Source organism: Tyto alba, unplaced genomic scaffold, assembly GCF_018691265.1.
Source record: "Tyto alba isolate M040663 unplaced genomic scaffold, T.alba_DEE_v4.0 Super-Scaffold_2, whole genome shotgun sequence".
Classification (NCBI taxonomy): Eukaryota; Metazoa; Chordata; class Aves; order Strigiformes; family Tytonidae; genus Tyto; species Tyto alba.
The window spans coordinates 12,751,307-12,772,604 of record NW_024881282.1 but is presented as its reverse complement, the minus strand read 5'-3'; the positions used below and the strand labels follow the sequence as shown (position 1 = coordinate 12,772,604).

The window sequence follows — 21,298 nt, the reverse complement described above, 5'->3', positions numbered from 1 at the left end:
ACAGTTTATTCTAAGTGTTCCTTGTTTCTGCTGTCCCAGGTCAAATATATTAGAGTAGCTAAGCACAGTTTTATGGGTGGAACTCCATCTACTCTTGGCAATTTTAATAGCACAGCTATTCTGGTCACACATCATGACTCATCACATTCTTCCTGGCAAAAGTTTGTACTCCAGCTTGGGAACTGCTGCCAAGCGATTATATGTGGTTTGTGACAAAGAAAATAAACCACTCAAAAGCTAAAAGTAAATTCCTAAAGAAATATCAAAATCAAGGTGAAAAACTCAGAAAGTAGAATAAAATGCCACTCTTCTCAATGCACAAAAATCCTGACCTTCATTACACAGTTCTTGGGGATGCTAGTATGTTATGCCTTGAATTGTTCTTACTCAAAGCTCAGCACATCAGTATGGTCAAGTTATGGCCAATGTTTTCTAAACCTTGATCTCATTCAAACAGAACCTTCCAGCATTGGACAGGAATGCTTCAACCTTATACCAGCACCAGATAAACATCAAATCCTGTTTACTCCTCAGTCTCCTACTTCAACACAGAAGGATTTAATTCAAACTCCATGTGACCGTGAAAGACCAGGGTATTTCTGAAATCTCATGGCAGTGAAAATAGAATAAACTGAGTTTTACTGGAGTAGATCTGGAGCAAAATACAGGTGATCTTCAAATACTGATGTTGAACTTTAACTACATTCAGTGTGGTACTCTCCTACTATTAGACTGTATGCATTTCAGACACTGAAGATAAAAGATTTTAACTTACACACACAAATGGCAAAGTAAACTACACATTTTGTCAATTATTAGGACTTTTAAATAGCAGGAACAGCAAGAACTCCCAAAGGTACTACAGACAACATAAACATGCAAGTCAGCCAGTAATTTTGATCCAGCCTACAAGACACACAAAGAAAACTTCTGTATATGGAACATGATTTCAGAATCTCATGAGACCAGAAAGCTCTCAGTGTTTCAAAAAGAGATTAAACATTAAGTCCATTGGTCTTTTTTGTCTGAAATTCGCTTTTTCTATGAAATTCAACCCTGCACAAAGAGCCAGAATCAGGATTAAGGATCTCATAAGCCCCATTTAATTCCTTAAAAAGGCCTCTATGCAGAAATGAATTCCAGCCTCTGAGAAAAGTTGCACTATTAACAAAAGTATGCAAAAAGAAAAAAAAAATAGAATTAGTTGGACAAGTCTATGCTCTAGAAAACTTTTAAAATAGTTGGAAAAACTTTTCTTCTAAATGGAGACGTATGTTCTTTAAAATATGCATTGAAATAGAATCTTAAAATATTTTGTCCTAATTATAAGTATTAATGTCAATTTCTCTGTTGCTACTGGCTACAGAGTGACAGCAAAAAATGACAAGATTCACATCAAAGTCAGACAGCAGCTATCAGGGCTTCTGGGCAGGTTTATAATTTGCAGGGATTCTCCCTAAAATTAGGAAAATGGTCTTCCATTGACAAGGAACAGGAGGCAGAGAAATGCGAGATAACAAGCCTCTTGTAATACTCTCTTCACAACCTTGTAAGAGATTGAGTTCAACAAAGACAGAGAGAAAGAATGAGAGAAAGAACAAAATAATAAAAAAAAGGAAGATGACCCTGTATTCAGTTTCTGCACTCCAGACATAGTCTTACTTGGGGGCCTCCCTATGAGTCCTAGCAGATCCTTCTGGTATGATAACATTTATTGCCTGGTTAATTTACATCTCTATTTAGTGCATTACATAAATGGACCAAGCAGTGTGTTTGGTGAAGGGGCAGGGAGTCCCACTGACATAAACTGGTGAGCAGCAAAAAGAACAGTCCCTTCTAGGGAACTGCAATGCTGAAACTCTTTGTAATGGCTGAACATTTATTTCAAATACATTAGAACTCATTGTCATGGGTTCCCCCGGCTAAACCTTTTGTTGTCAAACTTAGAGGTGGCTTGCCATTCCTGCTCTAACAAACTGGTAAGCTATTGCTATCTGTCAGAGAGTAAGAGCCACCTTGGTGGCTGTGCTAGTTCCAGACAGGCCCAATCTCCTTGTAAATTTGGGTGCATTCCTCTTTAAAAAATTAAAAAGAGCTTTTCCCACCCTTTTTTTCAGCAGGGGTAAATTCCAGCATTATTTGGTCATGAGCCAGCCTAATTCTCAGCATGACTGGGAGTCATAGAGGGTTTGCAAATGCTGCGATGGTGCAGGAAACTGTCCCTGGGAAATGTGGACTCTGAGCTTCTCATTGCTTACCTTAGGGAAAGGAGAATACCCTCATCAGGAGGGGTTTGTTTTATGGAAGGGATCTCCATATAATCCTGTACATCACTGAACCCCAGAAGAGCTCAAGCTTCAGAGAAACTGCAGTGTGAACACAGCAGTAGCCAGACAACAGATCAGCTGGAAAGCAGCATAGCAGATACTCAGCAGTGAAAGTAGCTAGAAACAGAAGTGGCTAGTGAGGGCTGCCACTTAAAATAAATTCAAGTTTCCAATATATTAATTTCTCTATTAATTAAAATCATAGGGGAATGGGATACCTCAGTAAAATAGAAAACTCAATACTGGGGAGATGCTGTAGCTATCACATGGCATAGTGATTACACAGGCCCAGTAAAAAGGCTCATGGTACACATCAAAATCAACTACATTTATTTTTTACGTGACAGATGAGTTTGCTTAATATGTAGGGAACATTTTAAGAAAATTAAAGAAGAGGTTTGAGGAAAATTGGCCATTTTGGAAAACTTGTGTCTCTTGACTGGAAGTCTGCTTCTAAAATCTGAGGACTCAACATGACCTGACACTGCAGGCTCCCCTGGGACTGGGACTCACCCAAAAAATCATCAGAAAAAAATCAAGACAAGACCTTTCAGCATTGTGCATAAGAAAATCTTTTTAGCTGTCCTTCAGAAGCCAGTATTCATAACAAACTCCTCATGACATTTAAATTAAAAAAAATATTTATTATATATTTCCTTCAGTTACATACAATATATTAATTGCAATTACCTTATTCCCATCTCGTGTACTGTAATAGCAAAACTACAAGGTTTTCTTCACACCTTTTATCACTAGATGGCGACGTTGGAAGCAAGAAACTCGAAGACCAGGGACAGAGCAGCACCCCGAAATGTTAACTTCTACCACAGTTGAGAGGAAACATTAATTTTCAGACAAACTCTGATCCATTTATTTATTTGAACATTCATGCACTGACTTTAAATTTAAAGCAATTAAAAGAAATGTCAGCCCAGGACTATAAATCCCTTAATGCAATATAATCCTTGAATTATAACCATTCTAATCCTTGCAATATAAACATTTTGGTGAGAATTCAACCCACCATCTACATAAACACCTGTCTGCACCTCCTCACCATGCGAAATCCATAGCAGTGCTATGCAAAAAAGATGAGAAAGAATTGTCTTTCATTTCCAGATATTTCCTCTCTTTGTGGTTTCATTACCACCTATATTTAAAGTAATACATGGAGATGTTTACAAGATCTTGTTAAAACATATAAAACATGTCAGCAGAATACATACTAAGGCAGCAGTAGTTTTCTACCACAGACCAAGCAAAGCAGAGCAAATTTAAGACACAAATCTTGTTATTAAAATGCATCTGTAAGACTATTAGCTCTGAACAGAATCCAGCACCCTATTCAATAGATGTTTTAAGCAGAAAAAGAACAGTTCATTATTGTAGATGTTGATAGTTTCCTGCATATACTCATCCACAAAATGTCTTGTTCTTTGAGCAGTAAAAGTAGTGCAACTTACTTATGAATTTATTGTACCCTCCACCTCCCAAACTCCTCCACTGCAATACTCACACTTTTCCCCTGCGATTGAGAACATTCAGGCCATGCCCTAGCCTCCATTTTTGGGTTCCCCAGATGAGGGCCAGCCCCAGCTGAGAGCAGCACAAAATGCTCAGCAATTCAGTGCATGCTGTGAAGCTGCTATCACCAAGATAGAGGCCCCTTTCTGAGCTGGCAGGACTCTCCTTGAGCACCAGCACTAGTCAGACCTCTCTGTGTCACCCAGCCTCATTTTCCACATGGATATTGCATGAACTGCAGAAAGGCAGAGCCCTGGGCGTGCTCCTGCTTCTGGCTGAGAGGCCCAGTGAGGAGCTGCAGGCACCATACCCAAAAACGTTGATTTACACACACCAAATAAAGTGTTTTCTTCTAAGAGCCTCATGGAGGGCATGTGGGCCGCAGAGGCTTTCCCAAGCATAGACACCACTGAGATTTCTACTCTGGCTGGCCTGGCACCCCCAAAACACCCCCATAGTTACAGCTGCCACAACCTGCTTTCATGTCCCCCATCATTTGGGAGTGGAACACAATAAATCTAGCAGGTTTGTTCTCAAAGTGGCAGAGAAGAAGAGTGCTGGCAGCTCTGAAGAAGCTGCTTTGGTAGGGTAAGCCTCAGCCCAGGCAGGCCCTCAGTGACCAGCTACCAGCAGTGGTCACCGGCAGCCCCTTTCTGGGAGGTGCTGTACCACACAACCCCACACATAATTTCCTAAGGAATACACTTAGAGCGAGCAAAAACGCGATCACAACTAAACCCTCGCACTCTAGCGCTGCTTCAGACCTGCCGGCGGAGGCGCGGGAAGCGAGGAGGGGGAAGGCACGCTGTCCCGCGCCGGCGTGGGGACTCGAACCCCGACCGTCGGGCTCCCCAGCACCGCACGCCGACCCACAGAGCCCGAACACACCCCTCGCTAGGGCCTACCAGCACTTCCGTAAACAGCTCGGCAGCTGAGTGACAGCGGGCGGCGGCCAATCGCGGCGCGCGGGCCGCCTGGCGGGCGGTAGTTTCTCTTCAGCGGTTGCGGCGCTGGGCCGCGGGAACGTTAACGGTAAAAGTAACGGCAGCTGCGCGAGCTGCCGCGGGACGGAGGGGAGGGGCGGCCGGGAGGAGCTCTGCTGGCCCGGGCCTGGCCCACTTTGTGGAGTCAGGAGCGGTCGCGACAGCGGGGCGTGGCTCGCTTCAGGGCTTGTGGCCGCGTCGGGTCGTGCTGCGGGGCGGGCGGGTGGGTGGGTGGGGGAGGAGGGAGGCCCGCCAGCCTGCGTTGTGGGGTGTCCCCCCTCAGCTGAGGGCAGCGGCTGCGGCCTTCGGTCCGCTTTTCAATAAGGCCTGGTGATGGTGGTCCTGAACGAGTGATGTACGCCGCCCCGCAGGAGCAGGGGAGCTCTCTGCCTCAGCTGTGTTGGAGGGGATGGCGGGATCTGTAGCTGCACTTACTTCAGACCTGATTTTTCCAGTTCTTTCATGCTGGGTGTTGGCAATTCTGCACTTATACACTTTTTGAGTAAAGGTATATTCTCTTCACAAGTTATTGTGCATGCTTAGTTTTGTTTGGTGCATATTTCTGCATGTCTCTTAATAGTGATATTAAGACATATGCATGCCCTTGTACTTCTATTTTTTTTTTTTTTTTTAATGGAATAATGTAATAAGTGGTTTGTTTTACCGATTTATATTTTGGCGTGTTGTCACAGCTTTCCAATGGAGATAAAAGCAGTTGCCAGAAGATATGAAACAAGAAATAAGATGGCAGAAACAGAACTGTCATCATCCAAATCCCGAGTTGATTGGCGACGCACTAAAAGGGAGCTCATACTACTTGACAGCGATGACGAATCCTTAGGTACCTCAGAGAAAGAAGAGCCTACCACATCAGAAGATGAAGTAGATGAAAAAGATGAAGCTGTTGTGAAGAACAGCCCTTCAGATCATGAAGAGAAAAATCATGTTGGGGAAGTCACAGAAGATGGTGAGGATGAGTGCATTGTGCCTGGGAAGCGTAAAAGGTTGAACACCTCTGTTTTGTCTGACAGTGATGAAAGTGAGGACAGTGATATTCTTGTTAGAAAAGTTTTTGCTAGACGCCACTGTATAATGGATGAAGAAGAAGAAGAGCAGCCTGATAAAACCTGCCCTACAGAAAATGTTTCTACTAATAGGAAACAGAAAGTGTTTGCAAAATTGAAAGAACTTGCAAGACAAAGAGCAACTTGCAACAGTGAAAGTTATGAGGTCTGGATTTTATCTTTGAATTTCAATTGAAGAAAATAATGTAGGGGGAGACGAAGACTTAGAAATCAGTGGGATTTTATTTGTTCTGGTTTTTATTCATGACAAATCAGTAGTTCTGTCATACTTTAACAGTTGACACATTAAGTAAATAACAATATTGACTGCTGAAATCCTTTATCTTGGGTTTAATTTTAAACACTGATGATTTAAGAATTTAATCTGTTCTTTCAGGTATTTTGACTGAGAAGCTTAGAATGCAGGTATCTATCTTCTCGACATAGAAAGGAAAAACTTCTTTGTCATTTTTTTCTTTTACAAAAAGAAGAGACACGAGAGGACTATTGAAATGTTTTTATCAAGAAGCAGAATACCTGCTGAAGTAATTTAGAGATCTCATGCTAGCTTAATTCCTACAAACAGACTGAAGAGAGGTACATGGAGTTGACTGATTTAATGCTGAAAGTAATTGTCATCTAGGACAGAATGATGTATTTTTTGAAAACATATTATTTCTTGTTATTTAAACAAATTGAGTTATTAGAAGGTAAAAAATCTTACCCAATATATGTAGTATTTTGTCAATGCAACTACTGAAAATTCTTGTGTTTGAAATACTTTTTTAAATTTAATTAGGATTCTAATAGTGAAGGAGAAATAGAAGAGGAACCACTCTGTCACTTGCCCTGCACACCAACAGAAAGTAGTGAAGCTGACAGTGACAGCCTGAAAGACTTTATAGTAGAAGAAGATGATGATGACAACACAGAGCACATAATGAGAGAAAACCAGCCACAGCAGAAGGAACTAAATCCATCAAATAGCGAGTTGCTGGCATACTATGTCCCACACTGTAAGATCTTTATGTATAATTTCCTTGTAGTGTTGTAATAAATATTAATTGACTGTAAATACAAATACTAAGTAATAGGATATGATAGTTTAAAAGCAGGTTCCTAAAAGGCTTCAATTTATTGTGGAAATATTATGATTTCCATAGTAAACTTTTACAATCTTTCTGTATCTTATTAAAGGGAGGGTATAATTTGGGCAGAAGGAAGGGAAACCCTATTGCACAGATTTTTTTTTAAGTTGGTCTGATTAGGTTGAAGTAGGCTAATGATGCAGTCATTCCTGTGGAAACCTAAAAGCATCATCCTCCATCTTGTGATATATGCTAAGAGCAGTTGTGTTAGTTCTGGCCAAATTCTGTTCTGGAGAGTGATATAAAATTCTTGCCACGAGTTTGGGGCTTTGGAGGCTTGGGTTTGTTTTTTTTCTTAATGTGTTTTTATTCCATGGTGGTGAGACTTGGGAGCACAGGTCTATAGGTGTTTCTGAATTCTTTGGTCAAGTTCAGCCAATCTGCACAGTGTGAGAAAACTTTTCAAGTTGATCTTTTATGAAAACTGGTATCTGCATCTGCAGAGATTTGAAACAGAACTTTATGCTAGTTATCTTCTTACGTGTTTTTTTTTTTTTTTGTTCAGAAGCAGGTATGAACTGACTGGAGAGTCAGTGCTAGTGTAGATGGTCACAAGCATTTGTGGTATTTATTCCCCAGTAAAGACCTGATCAGAATTGTGTATACTTGAAAGTAAGTTAGAAAAAAGAAAAAACAAACAAACCAACCCAGCCCATAAGCATGGCCTTCTCTGGTTTGTATTATTTCCTGCTATTCATAGAACAAATTATTCTCTTCTTTTAGTATTTGTAGCTCTATTGTGGGCTCTTCCTTCTTAAAAGACATGACTGTAGGATGCTAAAATTCATTAAGATCATTGGGATGAGAAGTACTATTTAAAGGAAAGATATTAAAGGTATGGATGTTGTACATTGAAACTATTTTAAAATCCATATTTAAAATACTTTAAAATTCTAAATTTACAATAATGGAAAAAAATAATTCTTACAGGACTTTTAACATTGCTTATGTATTTTTATTTTTAAATTCTGATTATATTGTTTTCTTTCCAGTAACTCGCTGTGATCATTTTGTACACTTCAAAAGAATAGTAAAGGCTTTCCTCATAAATGCAATTGATGACACTTTTCTGAGCTCATTATATGGTAAGTAAATTGCATTAAATGATACAATAATGCATTCAGAATTATACAAAGACATTTATTCTAGGGAAGAATGTGTCTTCTGATTAGAGTATAGGACTGTGAGTCCTGAGATCTGTTACTGGTTTTGCTGCTCTGTAACCTTGGTGGGGGGGGAGAGCCTATCTGAAAAGGATAGAGTAATCTTGGAAAAATGTGTAGACTTGATTCTTTTAAGTCTAAAAGGCATTCTGGGATTCAGGGAAGTGTTTCTGTGGTATTGATCAGTAGTAACAGTTCCAATATGAAAGCAAAATTAATTTCAATGTAGGTATTAAATGAAAATATTGCAAGGTCAGCTGATTTCTGAAAGTCACGTGCTTCATAGCTTTTTTGGAGGAATTTGATAGATAATAAATAATTTTATTTATGGAGATTATTCCATATCTGTTTGGGGTTTTTTGTTGGTTTTTTTTTTTTTTTTTTAACCATCTGTGCTTTCAAATAAAACAAATACATTTCAACTTCAGTCTGTACCTCCTGTCTTATTCTTGCTGAGGAAGTGCTTTTTGACATTTGGCCTAGTGGGACTGAATGACAACTTCACAAGTAGTTTCAGAAGCACTGTAAAGGTGGTATTAATGAGAGGACTGTCAGTGTCAGGTTGTGGAAGGAGTCAGCAGAGTGCCAAAGAGAGGAAGTTTTGGTGTCATCAGGAATTAAGAGGGAATGGAGAAACTGAAGTACACCACAGACTTCAGAACAGGGGCTCTGTATTCTTGGATCTAAAAACGTCTTGAATCTACCACTGCTGGATCTGTCAGGTGTTAGTTTTGTTTTGTTTTACCAAGTGAAAACAAATTTATGAAAAGGAGTAAGTAAACTTTGCCAGCTTTACCTTGTAATAGCTTCCTTCTACTTCGAATTGTATCTACTCTACAGAACTAACAACTTACTGCCAAGGTGCTGGAAGTAGGTCAGCTGTGCAAAAGAGTTGGAGGTTGTATTCTATCTTTCTGAAGAACATTTTATAGTATGAACGTAGCCTAGCACTACAAAGATTTATTTTATAACACAGAATGGATTTTTTTCTGAGTTAATGGCAGTTAATATCTTAATTAGTTTATATCAAGAGCAGCTACTTGAGTATTAGGGTTCAGACTTGCTTTTTATTGTGAGTGATTTTTTTATGGTCTAGCACAGCATCTTCCAAGTTTTTATTATAGCTGACTTACTGAAAATGCGTGTAAAGTGTATATGAAAAAACAGTTGTAATTATGGTGTCTATAATGATAATGACAATTAACTGGTTTTATATAGACAGCTAGATAGCCTGTGCTCCTTCTCGGTTCTGTTTCTTTGATAACAGCATTGCTAAAAGACTAGGGAAGATAGCTGAATTAATTTGTATATCTGTACATGCTGAAGCTCCAGACAGTATGAATTGGCCTGCACCTGTGAAAGTCTTGTTGAATTCTTGGACCCCAGCACATATTTGGGAGATAGTTGTGGAATAGTTGTAGTTTTACTCATCCTTATTTATTTCTTTGGCTTGAGTAAGTATTTAGAAGTACTTATGCTGCCTAACTGCAGGCATCTTGACTGTGCTGCTGAAGTTTAAAGTTCAGTTTCTCTGTGTTCTTTATAAATGATGAAGAGAGTTGTCAAGATTTCTGCTATGAAACAGCTCAGAGCAGTTTGTTTTCATGGATTGCAACCTCCTTCCTTAAACATAATGAACAGCTTACATAACCTGGACAAAAAGCAAGATACTTTTTTTTTTTTTCTCCTTTTCCATACTATAAACGGGCTTGAGTGAATGGGTCTCTGGGCGACAGGTTTTCACGTTAAAGCTTGACTGTAGAGTTTATTCATGTACCTCTTGTGATACAGACTTTAAAAATAATTACCAGTTTGTCAAAAATGCATTGATCACTTTTATGGATAACAGTAGTAAATGTATTCAGTAATAATTTATTAAAAGCATTCAGTTCTTAGTATGCAGAAGCATAATGCCCTTGAAAATTCTGTTTGAAGAAACTTATACAATGTATGAGTGGTCAGCAAATTAGTAATGGCTCTCACTAAACAGATGGAACAAGACAAAAGAAATACGCGCAAGATATGTTGCTCTCACTTCATTATTTGGATGACCGCTTCATTCAACCTCGTCTTGAGAACTTAATCTCTAGAAGTCGCTGGAAAGACCGATACAAGGTATGTAGCTTCTACTTTAAATAGTCAAGTGGGCTCCAAATCATATTATTACTGACATTTTTTAAATACTGTAATTCTCTGTGAAGGTATAATAATTGCTGTAATTATATATACTTTTTAAACAGAAGTTAATTGCTCTTTATCTTATGTAACTTGTTTTGGTACGTATATCGGAAATATTTTATGTGTTTATAACCAGATAATGATTCAGGTAACAGAACAGAACCTGTTCTCAGTTACCTGAATGCTTCTTCTGTTGACTTCAGCAGATGACTTCTTGAGGGTATTTTGTGACTTGCTAAGTGTTACGACAAAATTCCTCCTTCCAGAAAAAGATAAAACCACTATGTTCATAGTGAACCATCTACTAAAGCTTCATTCCAAAAAAATGAAGTTAATATACAGTAACCTAGTCAGTGTGTGTGAATTACTAGAATAGCAGTAGTGTGATAACTGTGGTGATCTAATCATCATTGTAATAATGGAGTATGGCCAGTGGAGGGATAGAGGATATTTATTTAAGCAGACCGACTGATATAGTTGCACCCCCACCCCTCAAAAAAAAAAAAAAAAAAAAGGAGATGAGAGAAAAATAAGTGCCAGAGCTTAAAGTCTGAAGCCAAAAGAAAGAATTAATGAATTAGAACTGAATGAAGTGTTGAAAGATGATTGAGAAGGTAGATGTTCACAACTGAATGGTGTAAGACCAGATTTTAATCTCTTTGATTTCTCTCACACTAATTTTGTGTGAGTACAGAGTACTCAGCAGCCTATATGAGGCATCTTTCAGTTTACAGAGATTCTTTAATGTTATTGGAAATCTGTTTTTCAGGAGCGTGTGGATTGTTACCCAGAAGTTCGCATAATCTTGAAAAATCCAGAAAATATGGCTTGTCAGGCCTGTGAATTGAGTCGGTATTGTAAGTTCAACGTGCTGCTTTCTGGAAAGCTTTATAATAGTAGAACTTTGGAAGCGGATGATTTCATGTCAGATGACAAGCAGGTAACTTCAAACAAGCACTCCATATAATTATTTTTAAACTTTGTCTAGTGTTACAGGAAGTCATACAAAGAATAGAAATCCTATCAACACATCTAATGTTTATAATGCTAGTGGCAAGAGTTAAGCTACTGTACTTCCATGCCTAAACCTTATTCGTTTTTAAAATATAAAGATGATTTTGTAGTTTGGAGGAGTATAGTTTTGGATTTAGCTAAGAATTAAGAAGGAAGTTCTTATGAAACTTAAAAGGATGAATAGAAGCATTCCTCTCTGCGTTCCTCCATCCTTTCTTATATGTTGTGAAATAGATACTGAAAAGTATCCTCAAATAAATCTAACTTTTATCAAGAAAATAAATCTGATGTTTTTCTGTGATCTTTGGTTTTGCCTGCATCACAATGATCAGTGTGCTGTTTCCTCCCCACTTTTGCCACTTAATATTAGTACCTGATGCAGCATATGTACTTGAACTACAGTAAGCACTAGTAAGTATACCCAACCATAAGCTGGACTTCACGATAAAAAAGGTAAAAGGGTCTAAGACACATGGTAGGGTTTATTGGTAACACTTGCTCTTGAGTCAAAATTGACACTTGCCTCAATTTTGCCTCTGTTTCAAATATCTCCAGTCTGAGTCTCATCTAAGGCAAGAAGGAAACTCTGGATACATGGCATCCTACACGTCCTACTCAGCATGCTTGTCTTTTGTGGTGCATAAAGAGGCAGTCTGAAACTGTGTCAGAGGCCGACAGCGCACATAAAGATTCACATGCTAACCAAAGATCTAATATGAGCACTCAGTTATTTCTAAAGTAGCTTTTTGTTTTGTCAGAGAACACTTAATAGAAGATTGAAAATCCTTACGTGGATGCATAGCATAAAGAAGTTACATAACTGAGGCCTGGCATTCCTTGTTTTCACCAAGTACCTGAGAAATACTATGAAGTTTTTTTTTAATCTTGAATATATTCGGTTTCTGTGTGCCAGGTGTCTGAGGCTTTAAATCAGAATGACATTTGCCTCAGATTTACATATAGTCTAAATATCAGAATGCTTTTTCACTGAAATTAGATCACTTGAAAGCCCTTTACCTTCATGTGTATCTGTAATGCCCTTAAGACTTACCCAGCAGGAATCTTGCATTGATTAGCTTTCAGAAACATAATGAAAGTGTCTTTCTGTACAATGGACAATCATCTCCATTGAACGATTGTGTTTTCTATTTCATTGCAAGTAAGATTTGTTCTACATTGGGTCACTAGGTTTGCTAACTCTGTGCCTACTATGCCTCTAGCATTTGGAGCATCCCATATGCATACCCAGCAGTTCTTTTTTGGTCTAGGTCAGGTTGAATGAAATAGTGCCACTGTCATTCTAATAGTTCAAGGGCAGCATAGTCAGAAATTACTGCCTCATCCTTCAGACTTCTTTTACATCTGCTATTTCCCATGTAACTATTCACTCAGTAAAAAGTATCTTGACATCTCAGTTGCATTGACACTTGAAATTGCTGATCTCCTTTTGAGAAGACGTGTTCCTAACTACTTCAGTACATTTTATTAGAGCCTTTTTCTCATTATTGTATTATCAGAACTGCTTCTCCAAACTAGAAAACATTTCTGTTTAGGTAGTCTTGCGTCTTTTTCTCACTCGGTTGTCTCTACCAAGATGTTTTGGATTAAATTATGTTTCTGGAATGAAACACACCTTTCATGTTGTTACATAATGTTGCACTAGGCAGTCATTTTAGATGACCTGAGCGGTCAATTTTGTTATATTTCACAGCTAAGACTTTTGAAGACCTTGACTCCTAAGAACCTGGGTGTTCCTAATATTTAGGGATCTTCCCTTCAAATTTGCAACTACTAGTAATTGTTATGATCAGATATGCATATGAACTTCTTAAGTAATGTAATTCATGACCTCATGATAAATTCAAAGCACATGATTTATCAAGAATAAAATGTTGCTACAGTTGTGTACCAAGCTAATATCCAAGTTCTGCCTTTCTTCCCCTTCAGGAGGTATAGAATGTGTATTCCTTTTCTTTTTGAGTGTAAAAGAAATTTTGAATACAGCTGAAATTTCTCACAGTGTTTGCTGAACAGAAAAAAGTGTCATAACGAGTTGTATTTACAATATATTTTGAAATGAGGTCTAATAGGATTTCTCATATAAAAATAAAGCAAGGCCTTCATCAGACTGGAAGTACACCTTACTGAAGTTCAACCCTGTATTGTTTGAATCTTTGCAGATATTCTAACTTAGAGATTTGAGGGGTGTCAGTGTGATTATCATTATGTCATCTTAGTGGGCTCTGTGTGTAATGCAAAACCTAGGAAAATCTGTGCCACAGTTTTTCCTAAATAGATTACAGACCCTTCTGAGCAGCAGTTGTTAATACTCTGTTTTGATAAATCTGTGTGTGCGTGGAAGTTGAGAGAGCTAGAGGCTTTTCCCCTTGTTTATTGCAGGAAAACAGTAAGTCCTTGGCAATCGTACTAGCACTGATACTGCAGTCCATCGTACAGTTGTTATTCTTCCTTACATACAGGTCTCTAAATGTAGATCACTAATTTTAAAATTTTCAGTTTTTCATATTGTGTGGGTCTTACCTAGTCAGAAATAGCAAGTGAAGTAGCACAAGGATTTGATCTTTACTCAACTTCCAACTTAACTGTGGAAATAACAGTAGCAATTCCCTCACTGCTGTCCAAATGTTGTCCTGTGTTAAGCACTGGCTATTTTTCACTTTGGAAAAAGCTTGAAATATCCTACTGAATAATGAACTAATTTTCTAATTAATTTTTGTTCTCTTCAGCTTAACAGGAAAAATTGAGAGGTTTTTTTACCCTGTGTACCCCAGCATCTGGTGAGATGCTTGCCCTGTGTACGCTCAATATACATCAGGGGCTGTAGAACAGACCCAGGAGAGAGAGTTATCGAGTGCTTTCCAGTCATTTTTGGTAGTGACTTTGTAATGCAACATTCATTTTCTCATGGTGACCTGTAATTTGGACTGCTGAAGGTGCTGTTCTCAAGTAGTCTTTGAAGTTCTTCTGGCAATGCGTTGATCAACTTGTCCTGCCAGTTGAGAAAAAAGAAAGGGCAAAAAAAGAAAAAAAGGCACACAGAGCTACATGAAACTGGTACTTCAGGAACTTATTTGACTGAAAGAGAAGGCAGTTCATCACTGGCTGATCAGATTGAATGGAAACATGTAGTTGGACTATTTTATAAAGTTTTATTTGAAAATACCTGAGAAAAGTGGATGTGGAGAGAACAAAAACAGACCTCCAAACCTCCTCTTCTGCATAAAAGTTTCTTTTTCTCTCATCTCTGAAGTATTCTGCTTTGCCAGTAGAAAGAGAAGAGAAACATCTGTTCAGTTTTGCTTAGGCTTGCAGTGATTGTTCAGTGTCTAGCTGCCAATTCCAATTCCTCCATGGTCAGGGAGAATCGAACAGTTTAGAGGTATAGGTGGCCCCCACACTTCTTTGTTCCTGTGTCACCTGGATAATTATAAACTGTTTTGTACTCTCAGTCTTGGTGTTCTACTTCTGTTTATAATCACGCTTAGAGGACATGGATTTAGCCACTACATGTTGTGTTATTGTCAGGCTACGCTCCTGCATTCCATACAAAGTGATTTAACACAACTTTGGCTGATATGGCCAGCTTGAGTAGATAAGTTAAGCATTAGGACAGAGTGACTGAGAACTGAGAGGGAAAAATTAGAATGAGTACAGTACTGAGATTCTTTCCAAAGCTGCATTCTGAAATAGCATTGTATTTTTAGACAATCTTTCTTGCTTTGAAAACACAATACATAATTACATTGTACGATATTTAGCTATTTGCCTCTGGCATTTCTCCCATATAGAAATACTTTACACCTCGCACATAAATGGACTGTGAAACTCATTGCCACAAGATACTTTGGAAGCAAAAAGTGTTACTGGGTCCCAAAAGGGATTAGGTAGATTCTTGGGGAGGCTTCTGCCACAGGATGGAACATGATAGTTGGGATCATCCAGACTGTCTTAACTGTTGACTGCTACAAGCTGTATGCTAATGTTATCATTCTGGTGTTCATCCTGCATCTAACTTCCTAAATATCTCCTGCTGGCTGTTGTTGCAGGGGAAGGACTGGGCCATCAGTTTAATGCAAGACAGTATCTCCTATTTTACATCACATAATGTTCCAGATGCCATACCTCATTGCTTGGAATACTTGAAGAGTTACAAAATGCTTTATGAAACACTACAGCTCAGTTCTTGATGGTTTCAGTATTTGAAATAACCATCTACTGTAGGTCAGATCAAAAGTTCTTCTAAGTGAGTGTCTCTTGACTTAAGTGGTATTATACCTGCTTATATCAGTTGAACTGCTGGTTAATATATGTAAGAAATTAAGTATATCTGTATTTTTAAGAAAATATATAAATAATACATATCATTTTAGTTCATATAGTCTCTATGCTTTTCTGTTACTGTCATTGTCAGTAGATACTGCTAGTGCTAGGCTGTACAAGCAGGTCAGGTGTTTTGGGGAACTGCTACGGGTGCAAACATTTGGTCATGCGTTTGGAAAAAGCTTCCTGAAAATGCAGGTTGTAAGCATTGATTAAAACTTAACCTTCTCATAATTTAAAAGAGTATTCAGATGATTAGCAGTGGCAGCAATGAAGAGTATCACTGTTGTGACTCAGAAGAGATAATTATGTAACATATGATTGTTTTTTTGATATACATGCATGTAATCTGCAGTAACAATACAATTGCAGTTTGTATTATTGATGCAAAGAACTTTGACCTTTAGCCATTTACCTGCGTGTTACTCACAAAGGTGTGACATCAGTCCAAAGCAATGCTGCCCTTTAAGGATAAGTTGATGAGTTGATTTTTAGGAAAACTAAATCAGTTTCTCACGTATGTATCAGGAGCTGAATTTCTTTACAGATGTATTAATTGTGTTGCTTTTGAGAGTAGAAAACCTGACCTTCAAAAACCAGCCAGATGTAGATTTCTTACCTGATAGTCTTTGTTCCCATGGGTTGGAGTATTTATCAGTGCACTTGTGGGTGATTAACAGGGAATAGATTCCTCTTCTGATTTGCCATTGTGTGTACTTGAACAACTTTTCTTGTAGAAATGGAACAAAACTTACTCTTGTGAAATGCAGAATGCCCTTAAATGCAGATAAACTTTGACTCTTTCTCCCTTCTCACCTCCAATTTCATGTACTCTTAAGGAAGGTTTAGGATTGCCAAAGATTCTTGTAACTTGTTACTCAGTATTTTCATGTAAGCACTGTAACTGCTTAACATCTTTGGATAAAATCTGAGTTCAAGGTATATGCAAATACTTGCCTGTATTTAATGTTAGTGCTGGTAGATGATAATCCATGCTCTGATTATGTATTTGCATGCATATTTACCATTTGATTATCTATAAATACTGCTGCAAAGAAAATTGTTAAATAAAATGGTTCTGTCTTTTCTGCATGGAATTTGTAGAAGTAAAACTAGTCATAACTGGGAGATGCAGGGGCTTTGATTTCTACAGCATTATGGCCTAGCTATGTAACTCCCAGACAGTTGCAGATTAACATTCACATTGTATAAAACCTCAGGTTTCAGATTTTATTTTTATAAAATCAAATCTCTCTATATATTTATTAAATATATGTTTCTAGGCATATGTTTATCTGTATTCATATGTATTTCTTGAAGAAATATTGAATATTATTCAGTCTACAAAATGCTACAGCTGGTATTTCATGTCCCTAGGAAGGTACTACATATTAAGCAAAAGTATTCAAATAATTTCTCTTCCTCTGTTTTCACAGTCTCATGATTGTCTAAAATGTTAGTGATTTTTGTAACAATGTTCCACAAGGAGACAGGAAAGATACTACCAGTTATAAACATGGTTGTGTTTGCAAGAAAACAGTACAGATAAGCTGCCATTGCATAGACTTGCTGGCTGCCTGCCTGCTCAAAAATTGTTCTGCTGTGGCTGGGAAAACTAGATAGTTTTGTGTGGATTTTATGCATGCAGTGTCATCTGTTTATTCATTATTCAAAAAATCTTTCTAGAGTGACTGATAAAATCTTACTAGACTGACTTAGCCATTCTTTATATTGTCAAGCTAATCACAATTCTATCAGAGAGAATGATTTTTCACTTTGGCCTAGGTTTTGAAGGTTGGCGTGGTATGTGCAGATCGTACAAGAGTTTATCATAATTTGAAGCACTTCAAATACAAATTGTATATGGATTGCAGCTCCATTACCGAGTTGGATGGTGTTAAGGATGAACCAGTCAAAGACACAGTTGCACGGCTTTTCAGCCAGTTGGAAGACAGTGGGTGGATCCAGAAGGTACGACTGAGTTATTTGATGTATCCTTTTCCAAGTAGATAAAAGTAATCTGAGATAAAATATTTAATTGATCAGTTCTGAATTACTGGACTTCAGTAATATACCTCAGCTTAACAGTTCATCCACTTCTGCTGACCCAGTCTCTCAAGCAGTGGCATGCTACTGTGTTCACATGGAGTTTGTGTTAACTTTTGACACGAAGCTTTTTGACAGCTGCCTGATCTCTGGGCTGCAGTGGGCAGGATCTTGTTTCATTTGAAAGCAGCAACAGAACAAACTTGAGCTATAATTTAGAAATATTGGTAACACATACATGAGGCACAGCAAGAATATTTTACTCTTCTGTTTATGCTGAAGTACTTTGAATTATTCAGAAACACTTTATGAACTATTTTAAGACAACTTGTAGTATGATTGCATTTAGCAAGCTTTCAGATACCATTGCTTCTGAATTGTTATTGACAAGCTGGTTAATGTATTGAAGAAAAAGTAGTCTTTATGTAATTCAGTTATTAAACACTGATAAAATAATATTTTATTTTATTTGCAGAGATATAATGTTCTTGAAGACTACATGAATAATGCAGACAGTTTCCAAGAAGAGAAAATGGATTAAGTGGTTATATAGCTCTTTGAAAGACATCTTGTAAAAATCTGAATGGCCTGCTTTATCTGCATGCATTTTATCTCTGCTTGGTCTTCGAGATTCTTTCTGGGCTGTGTTATACTTAAATCCATATGCCTTTAAACTACTGTTTGAGAACGTGCTGTATTTTTTTTTTCTGATCTGTGTCAATAATAACCCAAAGTTTTACCAAATCAGTCCTTCCAGTCTTACTGCATGTCACTTTAAGTTCCCTTCTGTTCTTAAAAAGAACATCTCAATATCTATTTACTTGTGAAATAAAACTTCCACATATTTATATTGAGCTGTATCATAGGACAGGTAGGAGATGCCGAGACCTTTTGAAGTAGGTATATTTGGAAAGATGAGGCTATGTTATACAAGAACATATGACCTGCATCGCATCTGCCTTGTTGCTCGTTATATGCAAGTAAGTTCAACCATTTAGAATGATAATTACAATAAACAGGACCCAATGCAAAGATCTTTTTCCCCTCTGAGGAATCTGTATAGACTCTTGCAAGGCAACAGGAAATATTCTGCAGTCTTGACTAAGTTTGCAGCACAGTAGTCATTCCTCTCTTTAGAGAGTAGGTGATGAGTCACATTATAGGCATCATACAGACTGAGTCGGGCTTCGCCATCTAAATGAACAGTTGGACCCACAGTACTGTCTCTGATAAGCAGCTGGAACAATTTACTGCGATTTTAAACATCAAATTACATTGTGCAAACATAATGGCCACAACTTGCAGTAACTACAAAATGAAGAGAATGGATTAATATGTCCATGCAAGATAAGCAAGAATTCTTCCAGTATAACTTAACAAAAAGTATCTGAATTGCATGAAGCCCATATCGGAGTTTTGGGGGGCCTGGGGAATAGATTTTAGAGGAGTTAGGAAGGGTTAAGTATTATGTTGTCCATTCTGAAAAACTGGACATGAGCTGGCACTGTGTGCTCGCAGCCCAGAAAGCCAGTTGTACCCCAGGCTGCATAAAAAGAAGCGTGGCCAGCAGGTCCAGGGAGGTGATTCTCCTGTTCCACTCCACACTCATGAGACCCCACCTGGAGTGCTGCATCGAGCTCTGGGGTCCTCAGCCCGGGAAGGACATGGCCCTGATGGAGCAGGTCCAGAGGAGGGTCAAGAAAATGGCCAGAGGGCTTGAACACCTCTCCCATGAAGAAAGGCTGAGAGACTTCCAGGGGTTGTTCAGCCTGGAGAAGAGAAAGCTTCAGGGAGCCTTTCAATCTGTAAAGGGTGCTTATAAGAAAGATGGAGAGAGACATTTTTACCAAGGCCTGTAGTAACAAGATGAGGGGCAACAGTTTTAAACTGGAAGACGGTAAGTATAGATAGACATAAGAAATTTCTTATGATGAAGGTGTTCAGACAGTGAAACAGGTTGCCTAGAGAAGCTGTGGCAGCCCCCTCCCTGGAAATGTTGGATGGGGCTTTCAGCAACCTGCTCTAGTGGAAGGTGTCCCTGCCCATGGTGATCTTTAAAGGTCCCTTCCAACTCAAACGATTTTATGATTCTCTCCCTGTACTTTGTGCTGCATATAAAATCAATTAGATGTAGCCTAAGGTAAGATACAGGGTGCACAGTTTTGAATCCCATTAGGAACTATTCCTGCATCCTGCTGCATGCAGATACTCTTATTAGTCTTTTGTGGCCGAGCAACTTTTAAAAGTTTAAAATTTTAAACTTTTAAAATTAGTCTTTTGTGGCTGAGCAAGCTTAAAATAGTGAAAGCAAAGACTCTTTTTACAAGTTGCTCTCAGAAGCAAAACTAATGAAACCTAATTTCTCTTGGATTTGTCCATAAGAAATCCCCACGTTCATTATGCCACTCTCCTGGTAACAGACACGCTGATTGACTAGGCAGCTGCTGCCAGGTGTATTGCTTAAAGGTGAACATCTGTTGGCTTTTTGCTATAGGAACTGTACCTTAGATTTATCATTCAGTACCCTTTTTCCTGCATTCACTGGAAGAAATTAACTGCTCGTATTCTAAGGGGTTGAAATTCTGCAATGGTTTATATACTATTAGAGTGAGCTAATACCATCATTTCTCCCTTGTACCACATACAGATAGAAGATTTACAGACCAAGATGAAAAATCCCAGTAAACAGATTGAGACTTATTCTCAAGTAAACTTACTTTGAACATATTATTTCCATACCTTAACTATGAGTTAGATATGTAAATATTCTGAGAATTGATATATTTTATACCTATCTCCCTGGTTACCAAAACTGAAGGAAATCTCTATTATTTTTCCTTGTTCATCCCTGTTCTTCTGGGAGTAGTGATGAGAACATACCCATCAACTTAAAAGTACTCAGGAATGTGTCTCAAATATATCCCTGTTAGGAAAAGTAATGCCCCTTGATGCCCCACATCTTTCTGTTAACAAAATCTCTCTGTACTTTTGTTGGCTTCTCTAGAATAGTAACATTTATGCTTGGTATAATTTTATTCTTACAAAGGAAAAGTGTTCTGAAATAAATGAGTTTTATGCCACGTAATGGAGTATGCCCTCTCAGAGCCTTTCTGACTGGTCTTAATTTCTGCTACCTTCTGAATTTTCTGAAAATTCTAGAGACTCTACGATTTTTATTTTAAAATCTTGCTATCAAAATGTATGGTTGATTTATCAATTTGCCATATTTGAACTGTTTGCTACCAAGTTAAAAAATAAGTTTGGGAAATTTTGGCTTGCTGATTACTGATAATATTTCAAGAATACATACGTTCTGATTGAAAATTAAAATTGGCAAATTGTTCCAGTGATTAGTTTTACTCATTTTTTTGATATCTACCACATCCCAGATCATGTTTCTCACCTCCTCTTTGTTTATCTAAGAAGTGTAAGCTATCTACTTCTTTCTTGATCCTGCAGGCATTTTTCTCCAGATGTATGTTTTTCTGTCTGACAGGGATACAGAAGTAT

The 21,298-nt window shown here is 38.1% G+C and overlaps 1 protein-coding gene across 2 annotated transcripts; it reads left to right on the top strand.

Annotated features, from left to right (window-relative positions):
- Positions 1-4,788: 4,788 nt before the first annotated feature.
- CCDC82 (coiled-coil domain containing 82) lies at positions 4,789-20,878 on the top strand. 2 transcript variants are annotated; one of them, XM_032991081.2, is made up of 8 exons: positions 4,789-4,883; positions 5,527-6,064; positions 6,698-6,914; positions 8,039-8,131; positions 10,200-10,324; positions 11,157-11,327; positions 17,528-17,713; positions 18,264-20,878. In XM_032991081.2, exons 2-8 carry the CDS (start codon positions 5,534-5,536, stop codon positions 18,327-18,329), a joined length of 1,389 nt encoding a protein of 462 aa, XP_032846972.1. In that variant the 5' UTR covers positions 4,789-4,883; positions 5,527-5,533; the 3' UTR covers positions 18,330-20,878. The 2 variants fall into 2 exon arrangements, with proteins under 2 accessions (XP_032846972.1, XP_032846973.1); XM_032991082.2 differs by lacking the exon at positions 4,789-4,883 and adding an exon at positions 5,089-5,342.
- The last annotated feature ends 420 nt before the right edge of the window (positions 20,879-21,298 follow it).

Coding starts and splice junctions, on each gene's coding strand:
- CCDC82 (XM_032991081.2), top strand. CDS start 5,534: ATGGAGATAAAAGCAGTTGCCAGAAGATATGAAACAAGAAATAAGATG. Junction 6,065..6,697: donor GCAACAGTGAAAGTTATGAG/GTCTGGATTTTA, acceptor AAATTTAATTAG/GATTCTAATAGTGAAGGAGA. Junction 8,132..10,199: donor TTTTCTGAGCTCATTATATG/GTAAGTAAATTG, acceptor CTCACTAAACAG/ATGGAACAAGACAAAAGAAA.